Genomic DNA, 14,888 nt, shown 5'->3' with positions numbered 1-14,888 from the left:
GGGGAGAAGAGGATAGCCCATGTTAGATCTATGGACGCCATGTAGCAATTTGGAAGAAGCAATGTTTTCACAGAAAAAATGGAATCCATCCGAAACCTCTTGTAGGAGATTGAAGATTCAGGGGTTTCAGGTTGAAGATGAGCCTGAACTTCCCTGAGGGCTTCTGGACCACAAAAATGTGGGAATAAAACCCCCTGCCTATCTCCCCAGGTGGGACTCATGACACTACATCCTACTGTTCCAGCTCCTCCAGAGAAGCCAGTAAAGCTGCCGCTTTTTCCGCACACCTTGATAAATCTGTTATTAGAAGCCTGTGTGGGGGGGGGGGGGGCTTGAGAATTCCAGTTTGTACCCCCTCCTTACAATCCCTAGAATGAATGGATTGGAGGTAACCGACTCCCACTGTGGGAGGAAAGTCCCCAATCTTCCTCCCACCGGGGATTAAACTTGTCATTGGGACTCCGGGGCTGTTCAGGAGGGCGAATAATCATTCCCCCACACTCTTTGCCCTTGTTGGTCCAGACTTTAAGACTCCGCCCTCGGAAAATTGAAAAACTTCTGTGGGCGAACCTTCTTTTTAGACTGTTCCCCCAACTTTTTCTTTAAGGGAAAGGCCTTCTTTTTATCGGCTGTTCGATCTAGGACAGCCTCCAAGTCCGGACTGAATAGTAACTCCCCCATGAAAGGGACTCCGCAAAGCTTGGTCTTTGAAGCATTGTCCCCTTGCCAGGTTTTTAGCCAGAGAGCTCTCCTGGCTGAATTAGCCAATGCAGAGGATCTAGCAGACATCCAGACTGATTCTGCTGAGGCATCCGCAATGTATGCAACCCCCTTTAAAAGCATTTGGAAAGAGGAGAGAATTGTATCTTGCGGTCCCTGCCTCAATATGTACCTTTATGTGTGTTAGCCAGTGCTCCATGTTATGCGCCACCACTTTAACAGCCATGGCAGGCTTAATATTCCCTAGCATGGAGTCCCAAGTCTTCTTGAGTAGAGAATCCATTCTGTTATCAATGGGGTCTGATAGCACCCCCATATCTTCAAAGGCCAAATCTGTCTTTCTGGATACCTGAGAAAAGGCAGCATCCAGTCTAGGAGATTTGTTCCATACAGCCGCTTCATGCAAAAGCAAAAGCGAATCTGCGTTTTAAGGCTCTGGAAAAGAAAGGCTTCCTTTCTGGGTCTCGCCACTCCTTTTTGATAGTGTCAACCAAAACCTCATGGACCAGAAAGCCCTTCCTCTTCTGGTCTCCAAAACCCTTGTACATCTGATCATGGAGAGACCTAAGTTGTTGTGGATGGCTGCCAAGAGCTCCTTCACCTCTTCCAGGGAGAGTTTGTAATGGGAGGTTCGAATGGACTCACTATCCACATTCTCTCTGTCTGACTCCCTAGAGGAGTCTGAGGCCGCGCTGTCAGGCTCATTCTCAAAAGTCTGTATGGTGCCCCCAGGTAACCCTTCACTGATAGAGGGACTTGCTGCAGGACCAGGTGCAGCATCTAGCTGCACTGACAGTGGATTAGCTGGGGGTTGTGGAGGCTGGAAAATCGCAAATAGCATCTTAAAAGATTGGAAGGTGCTGGAAAGCTCCTAAACGGACGCTGCCAGGTCAGAACCCTGCTCCGCAGAATGTTCCCTAACCACCCATACACAAAATTTTGGTCCAAGATTCCCTCAAAGTACTGCTACATGATGGGCACTTCCTCTTGGTATTGTGAGGGGACCTAGACTTTTCAGTGGTCTTGCCCTAAAACGACAAAACAAACCCCACAGCATCAGAAAAATGCCAGCACCACAATTCACTAGACCACACCTGACACCAGGAGTGCAAACCCCGAGGGTCCCAGAAGTACACCGTACCTCCCTCTGACCACCTAGAGGGGAATTCACCCATGGAGCTAAACGGGAAGATGGTAAGGGAACACCACCCCAGGGTTCCACTTACCTTAGAGTGGCTGGTGTTTGCTTCACCCAGCACCGATCAGGAAGCACCCGCTTCAGACATCCCTTCGGACCACAACGAAGAGTGGTCGTGATTGTTGCTTCTATTGCTGACACTACAGCAAAAATGAAGCTTCCACCAGCCATCACGCCACTCACTTTACATCCCACGGCCGGAACCGGAAGCCGTGGGTCAAGTGGAAGTACTTGCCCCCACTGGAACTGATGTCACCCGCCATCCAGCCCAGAATCTAGCTCCACACTGGCTGCCACAAGACGAGAGGAATGCAGCACAAACCGCCCCTACCTCTCCCCAAGGTACTGTAAAGCAAGTGCCCTGGTCTCAAAAACTTGGTGGGACAGGGTGCGTTTAGTACCCTAGGCAGACTAAGGATTCCCCATCCTAGCTGTAGTGCATTGAGAGACCCGTCTCTCCCTTTCAGGAAATTACCGGCTTCAGCCTCCCTAGACAAAAAAAATGGCCCTGTTTCCTAGCAGTGTCTCCCTTCTGGAGGAAACACCTAAACTATTGGGCTGGAGGGATGGCGTGACTTAAAACTCTGGTTTAGGCGGTGTTTCCTGAGAAGGGAGGAGCTGAGGTCTCTCAAGTGTGCTGTCCTGAAAGACGAAAGAGGGAAAATCCCACTGTCTCCTTTCAGGGGTTCAAGAGGAAAGTGTCTTGGGTAATGACACAAGAAAATAGTAGCGAAACTACACGATAAAATGGGGAAGTTTAAGGCCATATGGGAACCCTGGGCCTCCTACTGTGATATCTCAATATGCACAGGCATCCCACCCAGAGCTATGGGCAATCCTGGACCCCTATGAACCCATCTCTTCTCACTTTCTTCTCTCCCTCACACATTTTCTCCTCTTCCCTGTCTGGGACACTGTTTCCTTTCTACTATCGCCCAAAGCAAGGCTTCTTGCAACCCCTGATTTTGAATAAAAGTTATTTCCGGGCAAGCCATAAGAGTAGGTTGCCCCTGCTGTCTGAAGTCGGGGACATCATTTGGCCGGAATGAACCCGAGTACCGGTTAGTGATACACTAGCCACTCTTCCCTGCGAGCCAGTAGTTGGACAAAAGGGGTGGGGTGCCGGGAATTTCCTGGGGCGAACAGCTGACCTTCGAGAATTTCTCTGTATAATCTGACTGAAAACTTGTCGCAGCACGACAAGTCGCGGGCCCCGGTCCTTTTAGGTGAATTTGACGCTCCACAGTACAACCATCTGATTCAGGGGTGCCTGTTAGTCTAAGCCACGCTTCAAATTATAACCACCGATTCTCTCATGTTATGAAAATGTTTGTATGTTCATTTAGTTGTTACTGCTTTGATTCTTAGGTTCTCGAACCATTTGGTTTGTTCTGTACTGCTCGTTATGTCCGAAAAAATCCAATAAAAACGTTGTCACAGCTGCACAAATGGGTGTACATCTGCACTGTGTGATGCACGCACGCCGCGTGCACCGTGACCATGCCCACGGGACCTGCGGACTTGATGTCCGACGGTGTCCCACGATCGTGTCACAGAGCGACAGAATGGGGAGATGCCTATGTAAACAAGGCATTTCCCCATTCTGCCTGTTATAGCAAAAAGTAAAAATTGCTTTTTTTTTTTCAAAATTGACGCGTTTTTTGTTTATAGCGCAAAAACTAAAACCTGCACAGGTGATCAAATACCACCAAAAAAAAGCTCTATTTGTGGGAAAAAAAGGACATCAATTTTGTTTGGGTGCAACGCCGCTTGACTGCGCAATTGTCATTTAAAGCGACGCAGTGCCATATCGCAAAAAGTGCTCTAGTCAGGAAGAGGGTAAATATAGACACCACATTGGCCTTGCACCAATCCAGTGGTACTATGCCAGTCATTAAAAAGTCCCTAAAAATTAGAAACAGTGGATTTGAAATGATGGGTATTTCCCTACATATTTTTAGGGCAGATTAGTTCACCTTTGTAGGTGTAGTTTCAGATGATTTTTTAAACTATACATCAATGACGATATGTTTTTTAACCAACAACTTTGCTTATTTTCAGTTTGTCAACTATAATGCAATCAAAATTTTAGGTTAGCTTGTAACAAAGTGGCTGGTTTAAAAAAATGTAGTTACTGAAAGTGGTTGTCTTTACGTGCTAGTTTTGTTTTCGTTTTTGGTTTTAAAAATGGTAAAAAAATATAGGGGAAACAATCTGCTCCAATAATTTGGGGCAGTAAGTACCGGTATATTTGTTATCTGTAAAAGTATTGTGTCTTACCTCCACTTCAACGTTGGTGCAGAACTGACAAACAGTCATAAACAAGAGTTTTGCGCTAAAATTAAAGAAAAATAAAATGTAATACAAAACATTTACGTATTTTATGTACGTATAATTTAAATGGTCAATGTTGTCACAAGCAAATTTTAGTTGGTAGTCACAGAAATTTTTCCTCAGTTTTTTTACAGATCTGAAGCTATGAATCTAGCAAATTGCTGAACCCGATATGTCGGTTTCTTTCCTAGTTTAGGATAGGTGACATAAAAATGCCACACAGAGTTGTAAGGGCAGCTGATTGGTACTCACTAAAGCTTCGCTCTTAAGTCTTGCGCCTGTTGTACACGCTCCTCTCCTGTACTGCAATTGCTTACTATGATTTCACTGCACACTGAGCGTCACACAGTGTGCATTAGAAGCTGCAGCATGAGAGAGAGAGAGAGAGAGAGAGAGAGATCCAAGCTCAATTCCAGGCCGGAGAAAGGACATAATTATCCAACCTAGCCCGACAGTCTGGCTTTGCCATTTCATTTACTGAATTTCAGTACTTTCAACTAAAGAGGCTCAGAATCACATGTGGGCATTACTTAGGGAAGTCTGCATGCGCATGCAGTCTGCCTAGGAACACTTACATCTCCAGAAGTACACTTGTCCATGAAGGCATTGTGATATTTCATAACTGCTGCCAAGAGCCAGCCCAATCATTGCATCAAGGCTAATGGTCCTTGAGAGCAATATTGAGGCAGGGTGCTGTGATGTTTTCAGTGAAGCTATAATCAGCACCCTGATAGTCCTCCCACCCAGCCATGAGCTCCCTGCATTGCATAAACTCAGAGATGTATATACAGTATAATTAAAATGGATACTTTTTTAAAAAAAACATATCAATATTATATTGATGAAGGTGTAAGGGAGGAACTAGGAAAGGAATAATATAAGCAGATGAAACTTTAGCTTTAACTGCTTGCGGTCCGCAGTTTAGTGCGGCAGGGCTGCCCAGCTGCACAAAACAACGTGTACCTGTACGTTGTTTCTGCCTTGTGGTCTGGGGCACGCGCCACTGGTGACTCGCTCTCACTGCAGTTGGACACAGTGGAAGCTAATCAGCGGGTCCTGCGCCTGTGATGGCCACTGGGATACGACGATTTTATCTATCAAAAATATGTAGCAAAATAGGTATTGGCCTAAATTGATGAAGAAATTTGATTTAAATTTTTTTTTTTTGGGATGTGTTATATAGCAGAAAGTAAAAAATATTGTTTTTTTTTCAAACTTGTCAGTCGTTTTTTTGGTTGATAGCACAAAAAAATAAAAATAAAAACCGCAGGTGATCAAATACCACCAAAAGAAAGCTCCATTTGTGGGTAAAAGGAACATTTTGTCTGAGTACAGTGTCGCACGACTGCGCAATTGTCAGTTAAAGCAATGTAGTGCCGTATCGAAAAAAAATGGCCTGTAGATGAAAGGGGTGAAACCTTCCGGGGAAAAGTGGTTAAAGATGCTGTTTGGAATGAGCATGGCTTGGGTTAATGGAATGGTGAGAAGTGCTGTATAGTGAATCCCAGTCCCTCCACTCTATACAGTGGTTTTGTGACAGAACTGGATGCTCTCAGCAGCAGCATAAGAAAGAGAAAAACAATGGCGGGAGACAAACTGCATGGGTTATAGACTGCTTCTTCACCTGCTCCTCCACTGCCACTAAGAACAATTAGCTCTCCAAGATGGTGCAGGCTGCTCCTCCTGCTTCACAGGCGGAGAGCCATGTGGATGTACAGGTGAGCTCCAGGGGCCGTACTCCTTCCCCAATGGAGTCTGATGGACTCTCAACTTGGTCAGAAAGCCTTTCAAAGGCTTTGGTCTGCTCCAGGGATGGATGGAATTTTGAGTCCTATATTAGATCATTGCTCACCAAGTCTTATTTTGATCAATATGTCCGGTGTAGTGAGAACACATATAAACAGGAGAGTAATGATCCGAAATGTGACTTGTGAATGCACTTTGAAAACATCAAGCAAACTACTGAGAACCTTGCCTCCACTAAAATCTCAGGTTGCAGTCCTGAACAACCATACTATTCTCATACAACAAGTTGTGTACCAGCAAGACGACATAGAAAACCGTAATCACTGCAACAATGGGGGTTATTTACTAAAGGAACACAAAGTGCACTTGTAAGTAAAGTCACTGTAGATCCGAGGGGGACATGCAAGGAAAATAAAAAACAGCATTTTAGCTTGCACATGAATGGATGATAAAAACAGCAGAGCTTGACAGTTTGTCAGTGATACTGTTAGCAGAATAAATTTGTACAAAGTTAAAAATGGAAATTATGAAAGCGGCCAGCACACAGGATGTAATTTTCTTTAATGAAACAATTTTTATGCTTCTCACAAATCTATCTCACACATCTATCACATTCAAAACTTTCCCCAGTTTCATAGGCACCTTTGAGCTACCCCAAATCTGCCTTCTGGACTAGCTCTTTGCGCCTTTAACTCCTGGTCTCCCTGTTGTGCCACTATGGCAATGCCAGCAAAAGAAGAAGAAGAGGTCCTACGCCCCATCTCAAAGAGCATGACAGATGACCGATTTGCTGTGTTCTGTGGTTTAAGTCCATTAACTGCTTGGATTGCAGAATTTGGTAGCCTTTCTCACTCCATCACTAGTTTTGCTGGACTTTGCTGCTCCATAGTTCCTCACTCTTGAAGGACAAACGTGTTGATATTTTCGTTTTTTGAAATTGTCACATGATGGTGTGCTGCCCCTTTTCTTGAATCCCCCCTTCTTTCTCTTCTCTTATCCCTGCTCCAAATCCCTTATCCCATCTACCCATTTCCTTTTCTCTCCCTTCCCACTTTGGTCCTGTTTTGCTTTATAACACCCCGGTCAACCTAACCTATACACATTTAGTCTGTTATATCTGCTCTCCAAGAATCCCATCTTATCCCGCTATTACATATTCTGGACAGGGGCCGCACTAAGTGGAACCCCACTTAGGTTTCTCAGTGTATATAGTTTTGAGTCCCTACTTATATTTTGCTTACATTTAAAGCTACCTCTGGTCAATATGGTTCATTCTGGTTTACCAGCAGTAACCCTCATACGAAATCCAAAAGGTGTCTCCATTGCTTTCCGCAAATCATTTAACCCGGAGGTTTTGGATTATCTCATCTCATAGATCCTACAGGGTGTGCCTAAAACAACCTATTTTTATTGTAGCTAATGTATAGTTTCCCAATCAGGAACATGGTCGAATTCAGACTTTGTTTTAAAACAAACTACTGAGCTAGCCTGAACCAGCTCTTGAGGGAGTCTATTCCACATTTTCACAGCTCTTACTGTGAAGAAACCATTCCATATTTGGAGACTAAATCTCTTTTGCTCCAGAAGTAATGAGTGCCGCCTTCTTCTCTGATGACCTTAAGGTGAAAAATTCTACACCAAGTTCCTATATGGACCACTTATGTATTTATACATGTTGATCATATCTCCCCCTTAAGTTCTTCTTCTTATCGATATTTTTTGAAAGTGGAGGCCCTGCAGAATAAATTTGACTTTATTGTTATCAGATGGGGATTAAGAAGCCCTCCATGTGATAACATAGGCAGGTTATAGGTTCATTTTATGGAGGCATCAGGCGTCTATTAGAACCCCAATGTCACTTCTTCCCTCCACAATAGCTGAGGAATCTGAACTATCATTCCAGAACAGAATACATGCTTGTCACTTCTGGGTTTATTAGTCACTGAGGCAATCAGAGAACAACTAACAAAGTAGAGGACAACAAATCATGCACTATAAAGAAAACAGGTGGCACACAAACTAACAGAACGGTAGAAAAAATTTAGAATAGCAGCTAGGGTGCGCAGCATAATAGGGTATTTACTTGGGTAAATGCCAAGGTCTACCATACCTCATCCTAGACTGCATGGAAAGGAAAGTTGGACAGACAAGGCATCTCCAAACAAAAAAATTTGAAATTTTACTGGAAATCTGATTATCTTGTTGAAATTGCAGGGTGGTGAAATCAGCCAATTTTATTTAACCTTATTCATAATCAAACAAGTACAGATTGGAATTTTGACACTTATTGGAATTGCATGGAGGAGGGATGTTAATCCCCCAAGTGCTGCTACCATTGATTTAAAGACAATTCAATGACTGGTGTACGATGCAAAAATACAGAGGTTATTTGGAATAGTTGTTTTATTGTGTTAATAATGTGATTTTGTTTTAAATATATTTTAATGTACCTACAATGATTTTATTATTAAAGAGATTGTAAACCGCTAGGTTGTTTTTTTTTTCTTACATGCAAGGTAAAGCCATAATGTGCTGGTATGCATCTCATAATAGCACATTATGTGAACCTTTCCTGCAAACTAAGCATTCCAGCGATGACATTGCTGGAGGCCACTTTCATCTTCTCCCATCGACTCCGGCTCTGTGAGTGGCTGGAGCAACGATGATATCACTCCCGCACATGCGGGCGGGATCAGTCGTTCACGGCACAGGGCTCTGAAGGAACAGCACGGCTGGCTGCTCCTTCAGAGTGCATGCGCCAGTGATGTCACTGGCTGCATGTACAGTAAATATCTCCTAAACGTTTAGGAGATATTTACACTACTTATAGGTAAGCCTTATTATAGGCTTACCTATAGATACAATTTTATGTTGGAAGTTTACTTTCACTTTAACCTCTTAATTATGAAGGCCCCAATAATTTAAAATGTTGGCATATATTAGTAAAACTGCTTAGTGTATCCAATGGAATTATACCTTGTTTTTTTCAGAACAAATTGGGCTTTTATTTGGTGGTAAATGGCAATGGATATCTCCAGATTTTATATCAAAGTAAAACTGACACAAAATAGTAAAAAAAAAAATATATATATTTTAAATTTAACTGTATATTTTTTGCCATTACGATAACCCACCACCAAAGAACATACACCAAAATATATGCCCCCCCCCGACAATTGCAACTATACCACACATGTGCATAGAATTTTTGTTTGTATACATTGCTGCTTTTGTCCTACTTAACACACTGCCATCAACTGGCACTGACACTATATAAAACACTTCTTTAATCCTACCTAAAATACATTGAAGCTGACCCTTACCTTTCACCCTGACCTGGACCCAGACCCGGACTTCTATCAGTTTCAGAGTTGTTTGTGCAGCTTTACCACATACTGTATGTGTAAATTATTTGTTTGTACCTGTAGTAGAGCCTAAAAACAACTGTACAACTTTAGATTTTTTATCCTACCTAAAAGGCACCGACACTAAATATAAAAACAAACACTTTTCTGTAATCTTGCCAGAAACACATTGACAATGACGCTGGCCTTTGACCATAACACTGACCCTGACACTAAACCCAACACTGACCCTGACATTGACTGCTGCTAGGGTTAGTGTCAGGGTTGTTTGTGCTGGAAACATGCTGTGCAGCACAAACTTGGCAGCACAAATTGTATGGGGAATTTAATTTCTATAAGAAACCTCTTTTTTTTTTGAGAAATTCTTTGGTATACATTACATTTCGCAGGTTAGTTGGTGAATGGCTCTATTTATAAAGAAAATCAGAGCCATTCAGCCTGTGAAACTGCATGTACATTCATTCTGGGCAAATTAGGACAAACACAAATATTAAGGTATATTCTCTCCAGGTTGAATTTTTTTTTATACAGAATAGTGCAAATAAGGAAAATACAGCAATGTGGCCACTACATGGAGTCATAGGAAATAAATACATATTAGTAACCCGTCAATCAATGAGCAGTTATTGTGAACATAAGTACGGTAAATTATGTACAACAAATACACTTTGGGCTTGTGTTGATGGCTTTAGTTTAACATCAGTTTGAGATGCTTCTGAGAACATTCACTATTCATTGACAGGTGAATTTTACATTCAGTATACCACCCATTTGAACTTCTTCAAGCAGATTTTGCATCTCAATTGACTTTGGGCCTTGTTTGAAGCTAATAAAAGCCCATCAAAAATAATAGAAGCAGCAACAAATAAATTACTCCCTTCTTACATATTACAAGGTTAATTGATTAAATCATTTATTTCCAGATTTGATGCTTACACTGTATATCCTTGCCAAGTCCAGGTAACTGTGTCCTAAGACATAATATAATATAAAAAGAACAGAAACAGAAAATTAATTTGACTATATACCGAACAAACTAAGTGTTGATAAAACAAGATCTATTAGTAATCCTTGTTTCCTGGGGAACAAGATAGAGACTTTGGCAAAAAAACTACTTTTTTTTTTTAAATGTTTCAGTAATAGAATGGCTATCCTTTTAGTGCTGTCAGTGTCTGCAGATATACTGCCTGTATGCTGGGATTCAGGAGGGACCTGGTCATTTTAGTACTGCTACCTTTATGTTTGAAATCTATCTGGAATTTATCTAGGTCATATTTTTTTATGTTTTTATTACAGCAGCTTTTTCAGGGGTTCAGGCCATATTGGTTGAGGTGGAGAGTAGACACTTTATGAAAGACCTAACTCCATATCTCAAATAAAACATCTAGGGACTGTCAAGGAAGTGCCCTATATATACCCCCCCCAACCCACCCTCCTTTTTTTCTTTTTCTTTTATCTATATTGTATACTATCTGCTTTTTGTATATATTGCATATTGTTACAAAATTGCACTTGTTATGATTTTATATATTAAATCAATATATTATATATATTATTATTATTTTTTTGCCTAAACATTACAGTGTATATATTAGAATTTTAGTTCAAGGCAAATCAGTTTTGCAACAGCCTAGTTGTTACTATCAAATTCCTTAAAAATTCCTTAAAAATATCTTTTTAATTTCTATTAAAATATGATGAACCTAAATGTATTTTATACAATAAATATGATGCAAGGGAGATGTCACTATATTGTGACAAATAGTTCCAGCACTTCCAGATCTCTATACATGTTTTAAAATGCAGATTTACTAGTTCAGTGTCTTCATTAAGGACTTTTCATTCAAATTACTTTTGAGAAGAAATTGAGATCATATATTATCTCTAGCATAGAGATACTATAGAACAAGTCCAACAATGCCAGCAAGCTTTGACAGTCTTGTATGTTGGGCTTTACGATACCCATTTATAAAATGTATATGCATGTAATTGGCACTAAAAGGCATATGGGGCTCTGGATACTACCATGGGGGACATGTATCAATGCCAGAACATTTTTTAAAAGCAATAGATTTTTCAGAAGCAAGGAATTTAATAATGCTTAAAGTGCAACAATATTAATAATAATAATAAAAAAAACATTTAAATAGAGTGTTGGGGGGGGGGGGGGGCGCTAGTCTGCCTGTAAAGTGGCACATCCATTTGCATAGCAATAGAGATCACTGTGAGAGCTATGAATAGTGGTGGTTTTGAAATTCTATTAAAATACATACCAGAGTGTTTGGGTATCGAAGAATAATGGGTTGAACAGGGACTGCCGGATAAAAAGCACCTAGGCAATAAGAGTGAATATTAGCATTAAACATTTAATAAAGAATAATTGATTAACATAACAATTATTTCACATGTTCCTGCAAATAAGTATAAGAATAATTTGGACCAATCACTCACCAGTTTTAAAACACCTAAATAGATTTTTTTTTTTTTTAATAAATACATTGAAGTTTACGTTTTGTTATGAGCCATATCATGGGAGTTGAGGAAACAAAAGTCTCTATAGCCTTTGGTCTGTTTCCACCTGCAGGATGTAAAAACATTTTAACGCTGGAACTGAGACAGTAATTCTAGTAGGTTTCTGCACTCTGGGGTTCTTTCATTCACCAATTCATAGGAAACTATAACAACCCTTTAATCAATTAGTTAATTAACAAATCTGAACACCGGAAATTAAGAATGGGACCATACCAGAAAAACATTCTCCATTACTATAGCTACCCTTTTGCCATGTTACATTCAAAAGCATTTTGTTATATCTGTTCAAAAAGTGCACAGATATAACTTGTAACCTCTTGGAAATTAGTTGAAAACAGTTACTCTGCTGCACTGAAATCCCAAGGGGTCTTATTAGCCCTGCTCAGGTTGGGGGTGAGCAAATGTAGGCAAACCCTTTTCAGCACCATGCCAGGTTTGCTCATGCTTTTAAATATATGTCAAAATACCATGATACTTATGAACTGCAGAGCACCTCCCCATGTGTTATAGAGACAAGCAAAGACAGAGGTATTTTTTAGTCTAAATCAGAAGCGAGCAACCTAGGGTGACAATATTGCTCCTCTATACATAAAGTACGATAAGAGAAAATTGTAATCCTAGAACAGAATGTACAATGTGCATTGTCATCCTAAAACAAAAAGTGGCAGGATAGAGAAAGAAATGGGAAAAAAAGAAAGCTAATGACCCAAAAGACTGGTAAGCTACCAAATATGTTTTTTTTTTCTTGGGTTTAAATGACTCCTTAGTCCCCTTTAACCCACTGAATACAATTACCTCAATATGGCTACTTACCCCCAACTTCAACTCTGGGGTTTTAAAGGAAAACTTTGTGTTTATTTACACCTGAAGATCTCCTGTTCTGTGACTGATGCAGAGGATCTTTTAGAAAATTGAATATAAAACCTTGGATTGCAAGCATAATTTGTTCTGGAAACATGCTTGTAATCCAAAGCACTTGTATATCAAAGTAAATTTCCCCAAAAGAAATAATGGAAACTAGGACGATTTGTTCCATGACCATTTATTCATAGGTCTTTCAGTTTATAGTCCATATGAAAAGATTATAGCAATGTGATTACATATGTGTAACCATAAAATGTTCATCCACAAATGTCAACCTCCACAAGGGGCTTAGAAACAAAATCCAACAGGAACTACAGAGTATAAAAGAGAAGAGTGGCACCTTTAAGTGTACCAATATGGCTACAAAAGTGGGGTCACAGCCCTGTAATAAGAGAGTGAGGATTTACTGAGGACATACTCAATAAACAGATATCATACACAAAGTTGTTACACCAAAATGTGACAACCCTTAAACTAGCAAGAGAAAAGTGGCTATCTAGGAGGGTATAGAGACATGGATGGATTACCCTTGGGGTTTCCGCCTAACACAGGAGAGGTCCAAGCACACTAAATAACCTTGAAATGTGGTTACTCCCAGCTTTTGGTGAGCGGTGGAAATAAGAACCAATATTAGAACAAAACAAAGAAAAAACTAAACCAAGTGACATGAAACTTGAAACTAAAACCAGTCCTAGAATTTTGACCGACAGTGATACGTGTTTAGTTAAAGCGGCATGCATATGCTATGCTTAAGCCAATATAGTGGTAGGGTTAGCTGTTTAAATACATCTTTAAAGTAACTATGGAGATTTTTAAGATACCGTAGTTTGTCAACATTCCATGTGACACGTTGAGTATGTTAATGGAAATAAAAATAACTTTTTAGCAACCCCACTGCCTAGAAAGCAGCTTGTTCTATTACATAGTTATTCAGGTTAAAAAAAAAAAAAAAAAAAAAAGACACTAGTCCATCTAGTTCAACCAATAATAATTTATTTATTTTTTTAAATCATTCAATCCCATACACACAATCCTATACCCACAATTGACCCAGAGAGAGGTGAAAAACCCCAGCAAAGTATTATCCAATTTGCTTACAGCAGAGGAAAAAAAATCCCTCCTGATCTGTCAAGAGGCAATCAGATATTCTCTGGAATTAAGCTTTAACAAAAAAAATAAAATAGAAGCCAATTGGTTTCTATGCAGAGCTGCAGTAGTTACAAAACCTGAAATATTTGGGCGCTTGCAAAAAAACTGTAAACCTTAGTGACAAAAAACGAAGTAAAACAAATACAATAAAAACTCAATTAAATCAAAATGGACAGCAGCATCTAAATCACCACTCCAAGTAGTATGTGTAACAAGTTCCAACCAAACAATAATTAAAAGTGTGCTATCCTAGGAATGGGCTGAATGACCCCCTGTTCGGTTCGCATCAGAACTTTCAAACATAGCGAAAGTTCGAAACCAAATAAACGAACCCCATTGAAGTCTATGGGACATGAACAGGAAAAATCTAAAGTTCCCATTTTGAAGGCTTATATGCAAGTAATTGGGCATACAATGGTTATGCGGGTCTGGTACTGCTCTGAGGGACATGTATCAATTAAAAAGAAGTTTGTAAACAAAACATTTTTAAATGAGCAGTGATTTAGTGATGCTTCAAATGAAAGCACAAACATGTAAAATTCCTTTCAATATAGTGCCTGGGGGGTCCCCTTAGTCCACCTGTAAAGTGGCACATATGTACTGCATAGAATCTGCTGCAGCAATAATTGCATTTATAAAGCCCAAAAAATGACATTTTCCCTGCAAGCTCTCTTTATTTTGTAAGCAACGGCTTGGCCTCCTGCTCATATTACTCTAACAATACACCTGTAGCCAGAAACAGAAGTAACATGAGCTAATTATCTAATCCTTTAGACAGCCTAGATGACTAAGAGACATGACCTTTAGGACAGACTTGCCGTCTTTTAGCTCAGAAGACACAATCAACACAGAACTCCTCCATACAATAGCAAGGTTAATTGGAACAAACAACAACGGGTGAAAGGCTCTTAGAAGCTGTAGCAAGCCAGACTAGACTCCTCTACATTATAGAAGACAACAGACAGGTGGCTGGAGTTGAT

At 40.3% G+C, this 14,888-nt stretch overlaps 1 protein-coding gene across 5 annotated transcripts in view; it reads right to left on the bottom strand.

Moving 5' to 3' along the window:
• The window catches only part of LPCAT2 (lysophosphatidylcholine acyltransferase 2), a 322,785-nt gene that overhangs the window by 121,175 nt on the left and 186,722 nt on the right, over nucleotides 1-14,888 (bottom strand). For all 5 annotated transcript variants that reach the window (XM_077458072.1, XM_077458053.1, XM_077458081.1 and 2 more), the window contains exons 7-9: nucleotides 11,637-11,695; nucleotides 10,300-10,334; nucleotides 4,199-4,253 (exon numbers count right to left, since the gene is read on the bottom strand). In XM_077458072.1, coding sequence (XP_077314198.1) covers nucleotides 4,199-4,253; nucleotides 10,300-10,334; nucleotides 11,637-11,695 — 149 coding nt within the window. The remainder of the gene's footprint in view (nucleotides 1-4,198; nucleotides 4,254-10,299; nucleotides 10,335-11,636; nucleotides 11,696-14,888) is intronic.

Source organism: Lithobates pipiens, unplaced genomic scaffold (assembly GCF_037356315.1).
Source record: "Lithobates pipiens isolate NorthernLeopardFrog02 unplaced genomic scaffold, aLitPip1_a1.2 Scaffold_10, whole genome shotgun sequence".
NCBI classification, from domain to species: Eukaryota; Metazoa; Chordata; class Amphibia; order Anura; family Ranidae; genus Lithobates; species Lithobates pipiens.
The sequence above is the reverse complement of the archived record's forward strand: the minus strand, read 5'-3'. Positions and strand labels throughout refer to the sequence as shown.